The following is a 13,301-nucleotide window of genomic DNA, read 5'->3' on the forward strand; positions in this document are numbered from 1 at the left end:
TGGTAAATTCATACAACAATTTCTGTATCATTTAACCTTAGATGTACATACTCAAAAATAAGTAAATAAAACTTTAAAAGATGCGGGGGGAGGGGTACACATGGCAAAACAGAATACAACAAAAACAAATTAAGCTAATTTTATTATTTTTCTAAAAACATAACCACACTGAAGTGAGGGAAAGGAACTAACCCAGGTAACCTGTGAACACAATATTATGGCTATGTCCTCAGGCTTAAGATAAAAACTAAGTAAACACTGAACTCCAGTTAGCGGGTCTATTTCTCACAGTGGTATGGATTAATAATTCTGAAACTACGATATATGTATTCCAGGATTGAGCACAAACAAATGTATTATAGAAAACAGAAGCCAGGTTTCTCACTGTCTGGGAAGAACATTACAAATATAGGAAGGTAGAAGGCTAGAATGAACCTTATGGTGTTCTGGAACTTGCATTTATCAGTATGAATCCATAGTTTTTAATTTATATAAATAGAGCCAACTAGATATAGATGGATACTCACACGTATCCTAGCTCTGACTGCCAAAAAGGCCTAGAAGCAGTGACCCCTCAGTAGCAGTGAATATACCTAGTGTCCAATTCTTGGTTGTTGTTTTTTTTTTAATTGAAGTATAGTTGATTTACAATATTGTGTTAGTTTCAGGTGTACAGCAAAGTGATTCATATTTTTTTTTCAGATTATTTTACATCAGAGGTTATTATAAGATATTGAATATAGTTCCCCATGCTATACAGTAAATCTTTTTGCTTAGCTATTTTATGTATAGCATAAAACTTTGTTTCTTAATAGCATTCTCCACTAAAAGGAACAAGGGTGCATTGAAACAAAATGGCTGATTACAAGACTGGAGAAGAGAAAGTACAAGATGAACCTGCAACATGTTGCTGTTCCAGAAAATAAGGAAGTACCTGAAGAATACTGGGGCCACAACAAAAGGAATAAAAACCACCTCTGAATGATTCCTACTGGCCAAATCTGAGAAAATTTGAGCATCAAAATGAATAATAGTATAATGATATGTTGATATTATATCACACTGATATTAATGATACAGCGTATAGAATAACTGAGAAATCAGGAGTTCATAGATATAACTTAATGAATGAATGAACGAGGTGGAAGGAAATACTCTTCCTTCCAGTAAAGTGAGACTATAAAACATAGAAGAAATGACAGAATTTGCAAAATACCATTTGGCCGCTACCACAGTAATAACTATTTTAGGAAAGAAAAATGGGTATTAAAACCAGTGGGTGAGAGTTGGATGAAAATCAGGATAGTTACATAGTCTGAAAGTATCTCCCCATAAGATTCTTATTAAATATAAAGGAAAAAATAACTTTATAATAGAGGAACCAGACAGACACTTAACCAGGTGATCAAAGTTAGCATATGGGACAAATCATATCATGTGTCTAGTGATACAATGCACTAAAAAGAATACAACATCACTTCTGCGGTATTACTGCCAAAAATGCAAAATCTGAACCTAATCATAACAAAACATCAGACAACCCCAAACTGAGAAAGATTCTGCAAAATAAGTTGCTTGTACTCTTCAAAAATATTAAGGTTATAAAAGATAAAAAACACAAGTACTTTTTCCAGATTAAAGGGAAATGATACCTAATTCAAACATGTGATCCTGGATTGAATCTTAGACCAGGAAAAAATAAAATAAATGTATTTTTTTTCCTTTTTCTATAAAGAACAATAATAGGAGAAATTTGAATCAGGTCTATAACTAGATAAAATATTGTGTATCAAGGTTAATTTTGTTGATAACTGTAATGGTCTATTTTTAGGAAATACACAATAGAATATTTAGGGGTAATGGGCCATCATATCTGCAACTCATTCTCAAATAGTTCAGAAAAAGGTATATGTGTGTATTTGCATATAGACATATATTTATAAAAACAGAATAATAAAACTAGTATAAAATGCTAAAATTTGGGGCATCTAGGAGAACAATGTATAGGAATCTTCTGCTAGATTTTGCCAAGTTTTTTAAAGCATTAAATTATGTCAAAATAAAAAATTTTAAAACTTAAATGTCATAAAAAGATCTGGCTTTTTTTGTTTAAAAAAAAAGCTGTTTGGCTGCCATTTAAAATTGGATTGACAAGAAATAAAGCCAGATTTAAATACAAATACATAAAGATGTTATGAAGATCTATAAAAATGACCACTGAGTAAAATAAAAGGGAAGGAGGCAGAGTACTCTAGTATACAGGTTTTTCCTGCCTCTCCCATTGCAGAGCACAGGCTCCGGATGTGCAGGCTCAGCGGCCATGGCTCACGGGCCCAGCCACTCCACGGCATGTGGGATCCTCCCGGACCGGGGCATGAACCCATGTCCCCTGCATTGGCAGGCGGACTCTCAACCACTGCGCCACCAGGGAAGCACTCTCATTTCTTATTTAGAAATATACAGGCTTAAAAATATTTTAAACATTTTTACTTTACTGAAATATTGTTTTCAAAAACAGCATTTCTTTTGTCATTTCATGTATCTGTAATGAGTCATTACAAACTAAACAAGTACTTTTTACTGTACTCCAAGGGATAAGTTTAAGATAATCAAAATTTAGGGGCTGAAAACAGTCAGCTGTCATGCAGTTTCTCAACAAGCAGCAATACAAGAGTGTTGTAGTTTACGTTTAAGTAATTTTGAGTGACTGCGGTAGTCTCAGATGAAGCCCTCATTCTTGGTAGTTTTCCAAGTTGAATAAAATGTGTTTTACTTAGCAACATGCCCTCTGAATCAATGTTTTGCTTCAATATCCCACATTTAACGAAAATGAAACAAAATTTACTGAAATTCTGTCTTATAAATACATACAGCAGTCATCTGAGAATTTAAGGCTAATTCTGACCTTTTGCCAGCAAGCCCAAAATTACAGGACACGTAACAGAAAGGTTGTTTTGCTGAACCACCAATTTGATTTCACACTAATGAGGCTGTATGGGAGAGGCTAGAGTCTGTGAAAGCAGGCTTGACCACACAACCGCCTCTCTCTCTCAACTCTGCTTTGCTGTCCTGCTGTAAAAGGTATTTAAAATTTTGTGGACCCATAAAGAATATTATTGCTGGAATATGCAAGGAATCTACTTATATATAAATTATCTGTTTGAGACAGATATCAAAAAAATCTCTCTCGTGGCTATAACCAAGAATATTTTCCAGAAATGTAGGTAATATCCTAGAGGAATGGAATGACCGAGAATATCATGAATATGAATCTATAAAATTAACCACTTTCCATTAGAATACCTCAGGTTCCTCTTATCTTTCTAAATAAAAGAAAGTTGGCAGACATTTTGCATTCCCAATATAATAATCAAGGCACCCTCAACCCTCCCACCAATAACTGAGAAAACCAACCTTCAATCTACCACCACTCAATTCCTCACTTAATTTCAGCCTGGCATCTACAGTTCTTTTCAAATCTCTTTGCAAGCGACGTCCGAAGTCCCTGAACATGGTTGAACCTCCAGAGAGGACAATATTCTGTATTAGTGGACAAAATAAATAAATAAATACAACTTTTATGTAAGAGAAAGAAGAAAAAATTTTACAGATACAAGAAACGGTACTAAAATCCTATTATACCCCTTTGAAGAGAGGTGTTTTAAAATTTACATTCACCAAGAGAGAAAACAAAGAAGTTTTTAAAAAGTATGACCTAGAATAACAATTTTGCTGTAAATACTGACCTTGTAGAGAGGACGTCTGACATCAATAGGACAATTCTGAATTACTTCATCTACAACTTCTGAGATAGGCTGAGTAAAGTCTGGATTAGCAAACTGAAAAGTAAATTGGACATATGACAGAGATTAGACCACTATTGACTTAAATATCACAATAAAAAATTAAGAAAGCTTTCAGTTCAAAAATAAAAGGACTTCTAAAAACCATAAATTCTGGTCTCTGATTCAAATTAAAGACACTGAAATCAGAGATTTCAGAAGAAATCAAATTAAAATAATGATCATATATACCATTTCATAACCACCAGAATAGCAAACATGTAAAGCCAAACATACTATGAGCTGGCAAAAATCTGTGCAACACTTTACAATGCTGATGAGAATATACATTGATATAAACACTCTGGAGAACAATTTGGCAACATCTAATAAAATTTAAAATGTACCACTACTAACTCCACTTCTTGTAACAAACCCCAAAGAAACTCCCACACATGTGCTATTACATAAAGGCATAAAATTATAGCAGCTTTGCTTCTAAGAGTAAAAACAACCCAGAAGTCCACCAGCAGGGTATGATATAAATAAAATGCTGTGCCATCAATCCTCATTATTCATGGATTTGGTTATCTGCAAATTTGCCTACTCGCTGAAGTTATTTGTAACCCTGAAATCTGTATCTGCGGTGCTTTCACATGGACATGCGCATGTGCAGAGCTGCGAAAACTGGAGCTGACATTCACATTCACAGCTCAGGTGGAACCAGGCAACGCTCTGCCTTCTTGTTTCAGCTTTTATACTACAAGTAAGTCTCCTTTTCATGATCTCTTAGTGCCACAGTTTTCCCATTTTTGTCGGTGATTTTGCTGTTTCAAAATGACCCCCAAGGATAGTGTGAAGTACTGTCTGCTGCTCCTAAAGCACAAGAAGGCCGTGATGTGCCTTATGGAGAAAATACAGTGTTAGATAAGTTTCATTTAGGCACGAATTATATAGTGCTGTTGACCCTGAGCTCAATCTTAATAAATCAATAATATCTATTTTAAAATGTGTCTTTAAACAGAAACACACATAAAACAAGGTTACGTGTTTCAGTGACAAAAATGTTGTAGTCTGAGCCTCACAGGACCCTAACTCTGCATTTCCCTTAGGAGCAGTGGCTCAGCATTCACTAATTCAGTGTTTACAGCAACTTTATATAACATCTACTGTGAATAACAAGAATGAACTGTATTATTCACAGGATGATATACTCATAGTCAAAATAAACAATTTCCAAATAGTGACACGCATTTTTTTAAACTTGAATGATTCCATATATGCAAATTTTTTAAAATATATTTTTCTTATGGATACATGTACATTTAAAAACACAGACTGGAAACACACTAAATTCATGACTGTGATTACCTCAGGAGGAAGAAAGGATGAAAAGGAAGTAGAGAAAGGAAAGGGTCTGAGGAAGGTATTCTTTCTGTAGTTAATTTCACTTAAAAAATATATGAAAAATGTTAAAATATTAGTTATGTGTTTATTTGGGGTGGTTAAGTACATGTGCGTTATACAATACACTTTTCAGAATATTTTTTTTAACAGACTGATTAGATGGGTAGGCTTGAGATGGAAAGTTGTTTGACAATTTAAACTATTACAGAAATGGAATGAGGTTAAAGATAATAAATAATTTTAAATTTAATTTTTATAGATAACAAAGAGGTCTGATACAAGGAGAAACAATATTAGGGAAAGCTTCCTTTTTACCCATCATTTATTTTTATATGCATGCCTATAGCCCTCCTACATCAGGCTGTATATTTCCTGAGAGGAACCACAAAAAAGAAAAACATAAAGAAGTTTTCAAATGCTGGATCTCAGAATTTAACTTGTATTCCTAATCAAAGATCTCATTTTACCAAAATTTTTCAAAAATATGTGTAAGTTGCCATGTCGTTAAAATTGGAAAGGAAATGCTAGAAGGGATTTTTCCTAGATTAAAATAAAAGGTCAGAATCTAGCTCTAATTTGTCAAAAATAAATAGGTGTACTTTATTAAAATGAACACAATTTAAAATACTGTCTAGAAAATGAGCTGCCAACAACCTCTCTTGGCCTCTCAGTTTTAGAATTAGGTTGTCTTAATGGGAGAGACAACATTCCTTTGTTCCTTAAACTGATTCCATAACTTGACTGATAATTATCAGGCATGTGTCAGGTTTTTACAATTTTTTAAATTAGTTTTAAGTTATTTAGAGGGTGGGCACGCAATGGAGAGATTTAATGTTACCTGAGTAATGAAGCATAATGACAGAAAATATTTTAATTTACATAAAGTAAAATACCACTAACAAAGGTTCTACTGACCTCTACTACCACAGTAAGAGAAAAGAAACTGGCAGTCAAAATCTGATTTTCTGAAACATGCTGATGAGTGTTAAGAAACCCTAACAGGGATATACAGTGGGTATAAAAATGTGGCTCATACTGAGTCTCAAGAACCCAACCTACAGATTAGGGAATGTTTTATCTGTCAGAGGTGGTCTGTATTGTATTCTGTGGAAAAATGGGAAAATATAGCTCAACTTGGCTGCCTTCCTATGCCATTTATAGGCAAGCTCAGGTTACAGGCAGGGACTGACTTAGCTGATGGTTAACTGGAATGAGCAGAACTGGAATCCTGAAAATGTTATCTTATCAACTTGTTGATATAAAACTTTCAAGTTCTCTTTGTGGTTCTTTGTTAGCCATTTCTTCAGTATTTACCTAAAACAATAATGTATACACACACACATGCACATGAGATTAACCTTCCTGTAATTATTTTTCTACCTTTAAGACAGTTTGTTTGCTATACCATGAGCTAGCAAAAGGCAGGGATAGGGTCATTCATTCCTGTGCTATGTACCTGTATGTCCTCCTCACAGTAATTTTTAATCAGGAATATACAAAAGAAAATATTTATAAACCTTTAAGTATTCACATACCCTGGGATCTACCCACAGAATTCCTGATTTAGGAAGAAATGGAGTCTGATTTGAAAATATCCTTTGAAAAAGCTCACGGACTACTGTGCTGCAGAACCCCAGGTGAGAACAAGTAGAATAATATACAGTAGAGAAGCAAGCAATGAATATTTCTTAAATAAATTTAGGAAAAAAGAATAAATTAACAATAAAGTGTTGGAGATTTATTCGATACTTTAATACTAACAGGCTCAACTTAGGGTCCCTATTAATATCTATAGGACTTTTCTTTCACTTGCAGCAAAAGGATTAGTCCTGCTTAACTGCTCCTTGATCAGGTCTTAGTATTACCGCAAGTAGCTATCAAGGAAGAAATATCTTTTTTCTCTTCTGAAAAATTTATAGGGAATGTACCCAACTAAAGCACAGCAGCCCAAAGAGGTTTGTCAAAAAAATTTTAATTTCCTTTTTAAAAAAAAAATGAAGTGCTAAACCCATTCCTTCTAAAAACAGTTCTTTCTACTATTTATGATAAATTTAGTAGTTCAATAATAAATATCCCCTTATTCTTTCACACATTTTTTTTTTTTGCATTACGTGGGCCTCTCACTGCTGTGGCCTCTCCCGTTGGGGAGCACAGGCTCCGGACATGCAGGCTCAGCGGCCATGGCTCACGGGCCCAGCCGCTCTGCGGCATGTGGGATCTTCCCGGACCGGGGCACGAACCCATGTCCCCTGCATCGGCAGGCGGACTCTCAACCACTGCGCCACCAGGGAAGCCCTCTTTCACACATTTTATCTTCAGTGTTCCATCAAGCTCAAATGCCCACACTTTCATCTAACCAAAACAAAACAAAACCAAAAACTGAGCAAATCCTTCAAATGACAGAAATATCTACAATTACAGAAGAATCTTAATATTAACTTGGGAAGTGACACAGTTCATACGATACAAAAAACAGGTCTGTTCTTGGAAAACGTGGTGAACTGAACACACACATATCTAATCTTGCTCTTTCTCTATTAAAAGCACCAATATAGAGAATTTTTTAAGGCATAATCCCCAAGTATGGAGAGAACAGAACAGGAAGAAACAGCAACAATATTTGGTAAAACAGAATCTGAAAAGCAGATGGATAAGACCATGCACTCCCCCTAAAACACTTAATAAGTCATCAGTAGGAAAAGCCACGAATCAAGCTGTATCACAAATCCCCCAAAGAACTAGCTGTACCTGCCAGCGCTGAAATGAAGTTAGAAGGAGGGCAGGGAGGAAGGCTGGCAGAAAGCCTCTCTGAGGAGCAGTTAAAGCCCCAGATCCCCTCCAAAGAAGTCTATCAAATGCCTCCTCATCATCCAAGGAGAAAACTGGTTAGCCTATACTCTCAACAGAATAAAGCAGAGTGCCAGGACTCTACACACAACTGAAAGGAATGAAAGCTGCAGGATTTTAAGTGAAGGTATTCATGCAGCCTACTGCTAACACATAAATACCAACCCTCTTCCTCAGTTTGGCTGCCAACCTTTACTCTCTAGGCAGGAGTCTTCTCTGGGAACTGGATTACCCGAAATGATCTGAAGAAACACACATAGGGCTATCCTCCAAAGAAAAAGCCCTAGTCAACAAGTCCTACTCACAAAGCTTAGATTTCCAACAGGCTGAGCATCCCCCTCCTAAATGAGTGATCCCCTGGAGTCTCTAGCATGTAAAATATAGGTACCAAAACAAAGAGGAAGGCAACTTGGAAGAAAGCAGAAAGAAGAAAACTTAAAAAAAAAAAAAAAAACAACCTCTGACAAGTATCCTCAGAGAGTCAAAAGATATGCAACCATGAAACAAGTACACGGTAGCATAAAAAAGGAGTATCAAAAGCAGAGGTAGGGGAAGTTCTTGAAAATTAAGTATGTTACCAGAAATAAAAAATTCAATAGAGGGTCCAGAAGGCAAAGTTGGAGAAATCATCTAGAGATCAGAACAAAAGCGCAAAGAGAAGAGAAAAATATCACAGCAGAATGCTAAGGAACAAAGCAAAGATCTACAAGTATCTATCTGGAGAGGAAAAGAAAAGGTCCTATACAAGGTTTAGAAATCAGAGCAGTTTTTCACTTCAAGTTATAATGAAAGCAACCAAGCAGTAGCTTCAAAATGCTGAAGGAAAATAATTTCCAATCTAGAATTCTACACCCAAACTACCAAACAAGTGTGAAGATAAAACGAATACATTTTCAGACATGCAAGGTCTTAAAGTGTTCATTTCCCATGTACCCTTTTTATCAGGGACTCTACTGGCAGATGATCTCCACCAAAGTAAAGAAGTAGACAGTAAGAAAGGGAAAGACACAGGACAGAGGAAAGAGGGATCTAACTCTAACACAAGAGAGAGGCAAAGGGAATCCCCAGAATGATGGTGAACTCTCTATCAGGTGCAGAAGGAAACAAGTTCGGATTGGGACATATCAGATGCTCTGGAAAATTAAACTGATGAAAAAACCCTATGCATCTGAGTATGCTGAAAAGACAGATTCAAAGTGAATTAATGACAATTATTTTAAAACTAAGTAGAAAACTTATTAATGATTCTGTGGGAAAACAAAATACTAGACAGGAAAATATTTCATGGTAAACTACATGGCTCATATCTAAATAAAATTTGTGTTCACCAACATATAAGCACTGGATTTTTACCTAATTGAAGTTACAATCTAACTATTGGGACAAAAGATTATGAAAAGGTACTGTTTGTGTTGGAGACAAAGGGAGAAAAGAAAAGGCAATCCTCCTCTTCCATAGCTAGCTAGAAGTTGACAGAAAAATATCTAAAACTGAAAAAACTTGAAGTTGCAATATAACCAAAGCTATTTGCAGCTATGGATGCAATCACCGAAAGAATCAACTGATAAGAGTATACCTCTAGAAAAAAAATGGGGAAATATATACAGGGCACTCCTACTTTTTGCTAGAATTTAAACAACTAGGACTTTTAAACAATGTGCATATACATAACTAATTTTTTATAACTTTAAGAAAGAGAAAAGAAAACAGATTTCTCATAGAAGAAATTTCAAAGAAAAAAAAGCTATGGAGACGAAAAGATGTTTCAAAGTTTTAAAAAACAATGAAGAAAACTTCGTATATCAAACAATAAAGATTACTTAAATTAATAAAAAAAATTATATATGAAACCTTAAACAGCAAGATATATTTTCACCCAGACAACTATCCCTTTTCTAAGCAATATGACACAACCAAAACACATTTTATTTACATATCTAATGTTTCAAGGTTTTTAAGACAGTCAAGATGTTAGCTAAAGATACCTGTAAAGAGTATTTCACTCAAACGCTTCTTCTTTTGAAACCCAGGGTACCTCCTTCCATGCTATTATCTATCTTGTGGATCCCATTCATCTAAGACTCTGGTTCAGAATCTTCCATGATACTCTAATTCCTGTCCTCAACTTAGGGTTTTAACATCTCTCTCCAACATTTCAACTTCAAAACAACTGATGTTCCTTAACTCAAGTGATCTTAAATCCACTTCTACTTCAGCCACTCACATATACATGGCCCCACTGGAAAATCTGCCCTGATTTCCAGCTACATGTGGTTCTCTCTCTCCATCCTCTGGAATCCCCAATACAATGACAGAGGGAAAGTACAAGGAAACTTAAATGCTCAAGGAGGAAAAAAGGAGATAAGGAAACAATAAAATAATCCAACCCTGTTTGGAAGACAGAAAAGGGACTTTACATCCTAAGTGTTTCCAGAGCACCCTGTAGCACCTTCAAAATTGCCAGAAATTGAAGGTATAAGAAACTACATAAGGAAAGAAATTATTATAGAGAACCAACAAGGGCCTACTATATAGCACAGGGAACTAACTCAATATTTTGTAATAACCTATAAGGGAAAAGAATCTGAAAAAAGAATATATATATACATATATATATATAAAAATAACTGAATCACTGTGCTGTACACTTGAAACTAACACGATATTGTAAATCAACTATACTTCAATTTAAAAAAATACTAGGTGGAAAATAAAGAAAGAAATTGTTAAAATTCTCTACGTGGAATAGTGACACCCCCAGGTTCCTTTCCAGACCTGGTATAACCAGGTAGTTAACTACAATGTCCATGAATAAATGAAAGAAAGAATATACGAACAAACAAAATGACATAAATGAAGAAATGAGGCAAAAATTTAGGAAAAACTAAATTTTAAGAGAAAAAAAATCACATTACTACCTCAAAAACAAACAACATTGACGGGTATGATATTATAAATACTGTCATACTATTGATTTAACCTAACAGCCAATAACATGACAGACAGGCTAAGAGAAAAGAGGCTCTAGAAACAAAATCAACTAAAAGGAGGTTAGTAGATAAACTACTTACATTGATATATCAAGAAACAGCAGTATAAGCACTGTATTTTGAAATCTGGAAGTAATTACCAAGAGTAATGGCTACGTAAGAGCTAGTGGCTGCTCTGCACATCACTGTCAGTGTTATCTGACTTTTAAAACCATGCGCACATATCCTTTTTAATTTAAAGAACTGCAAAGCAAATGTGCTGTCTAAAATCTGAAAACTCCTGTACACTTGTCTGACAACAGTGCCCTATCCTTCTGGCGCTCACTCCTTTGCTCCCCGTTTCCAACTATATGCCAATTCATCATGACCTCCAACCCTTGCCGGTATCCCTCACTATCTCTACGTAATTCAGCCTTCCGGATTCCCTCTCTTCTCTGAGCTGCACCACTTTAACCTCTTGCCTTGGCAAAGCCCTTTGCTCCTTTCCCAATACTGCCTGGTGGGGTGGGGCAGGGGGCGGGGACGACACCATTCTATGACTACAAGCTCTGAGTATCTAATTTCAGTGGTGCCCCACGACTAATAATACAGTCACCTTCTCAATTCTCAAGAGTGATTCCAAGTCACTATTCTCTCCCAGCCCTCAACCTTCTGTCTGATCCCTTCTCCAACACAAGAGCTTGATTTCAGTTCATGAAAAATAATTAAAGCTATGAACTATGATGATAAACTTCTTCAGCTATCTGCCTGCTCCTCTAACCCTTTCCAGCTCCACATTTTCCTGCACCCATACTTAACCCCTTACCTGTCCCTGGAGTAACCCCTCTTAAAAATAAAACTAACCTCAGCCTTCTTACAACTGACTTCTTACCAGTTCCCTGTAGCCACTAAGCTTTTCCTTTATAGCCGCCTCTCACGATGCCCACAACTGACAATTCCCAGACCTTTACCTCTCACTGATGCGACACACTGCCTCTATCACACCATTCCATTGAAATTGCTCCTCTAGGATCACCACTAATATGGATGCTAAAAACCCATGGGTATTTCTCAAATTTCCTCTATCACCTCACTGTACCAACTGGCACTATTTAACCTCCTCCCTCCCTGAAACATTCACTTCTCTCAGTGTCAGCACCACAATCCCTTGGCTTGTCTCCTTCCTTTCTGTATGTTTCAGTATCCTCTGCAGGCTTCTCTTACTCTGCCTGTCTATGAAGTGTTAGTGTGCACTAAGGCCCCATCCTTCCCACTCCACATTCTCTGCCTGGCCAGTCTCCTTCTTTGCACCATATATGGTGATGACTTGACATCTATCCTCACTCCAGGACACATGCCCCAGTTCAAAACCCTTAGAACCCAAGTGTTCATTTTCAAACTTTTTTGAAGATGCATAGTAAACTCACCTCATTCTACCTTATCTATCTTATCCTTCCGTTTTCCTAACTTCAGTGATGGCAAAACATTGAGTTGCTCAAATTACACACCTGGGAATCATCACAGATTCTTCATATTCTTACTCCCCTCACATCCAAGCAATCGGTAAATCATGTCAATTCTATTCTTACTCTCACCTCCTTTCTCATTCTCACTGACCTACTGACTTTTTTTCATCTGGGAAACTGCAATAAACTCACCTGTTTCCAACACAATTCATTCTGTTCCTATCTATCCAACCCAGTGCAACCAGAGTGACCTTTCCCATACCATATATAAATCTGTGTCAGTTCCATGATGAACATTTCTGCACAAGCACAGAATCCAGTAAACTCCTTTGCATAGCATTTTAGTTTCTCATTAACACCTATCTGGATCCATCTCCTACCACTCTCTTCCTTTGTACTTTATTATCTAGCTCTCTTACACCCCAGACCTCTACCCAGCTTATATATATATATATATATATATATATATATATATATATATATATATATATATATATATATATAGTTCTCTGCCAGAAATGTACTCCCCTAACATACCTGCCTGAGAAATACCCATTCATCCTTTCTCAGTTCAACTGTTATCTCCTTTAAGAAGTTTCCCTGATTCTCCCAAGCAGACTTAGATGCTTTCTTCCCATGCCCTCACCAGATACATGCATTCATTAAGCAACTATACCATTTTTTAGATATTCATCTCTCATTCTTTCAGCTTGATTAGAGCAAGATAAATAATTTTTCATCTTAAATACACAATGCTTAAACTGAGATCATGAAAACTGTATTCACTTACCACTTGCTGACTGAGTAAACAATATTAAACAAACTATTCT

At 35.9% G+C, this 13,301-nt stretch overlaps 1 protein-coding gene across 1 annotated transcript in view; it reads right to left on the bottom strand.

The window, feature by feature from the left end:
• Positions 1-13,301, bottom strand: part of ACTR3 (actin related protein 3) — a 58,391-nt gene that overhangs the window by 3,961 nt on the left and 41,129 nt on the right. The window contains exons 9-10 of the mRNA XM_082841709.1: positions 3,747-3,839; positions 3,415-3,540 (exon numbers count right to left, since the gene is read on the bottom strand). Coding sequence (XP_082697835.1) covers positions 3,415-3,540; positions 3,747-3,839 — 219 coding nt within the window. The remainder of the gene's footprint in view (positions 1-3,414; positions 3,541-3,746; positions 3,840-13,301) is intronic.

The sequence above is a fragment of the Leucopleurus acutus genome (genome assembly GCF_964270905.1).
Source record: "Leucopleurus acutus genome assembly, chromosome: 6".
NCBI lineage: Eukaryota > Metazoa > Chordata > Mammalia > Artiodactyla > Delphinidae > Leucopleurus > Leucopleurus acutus.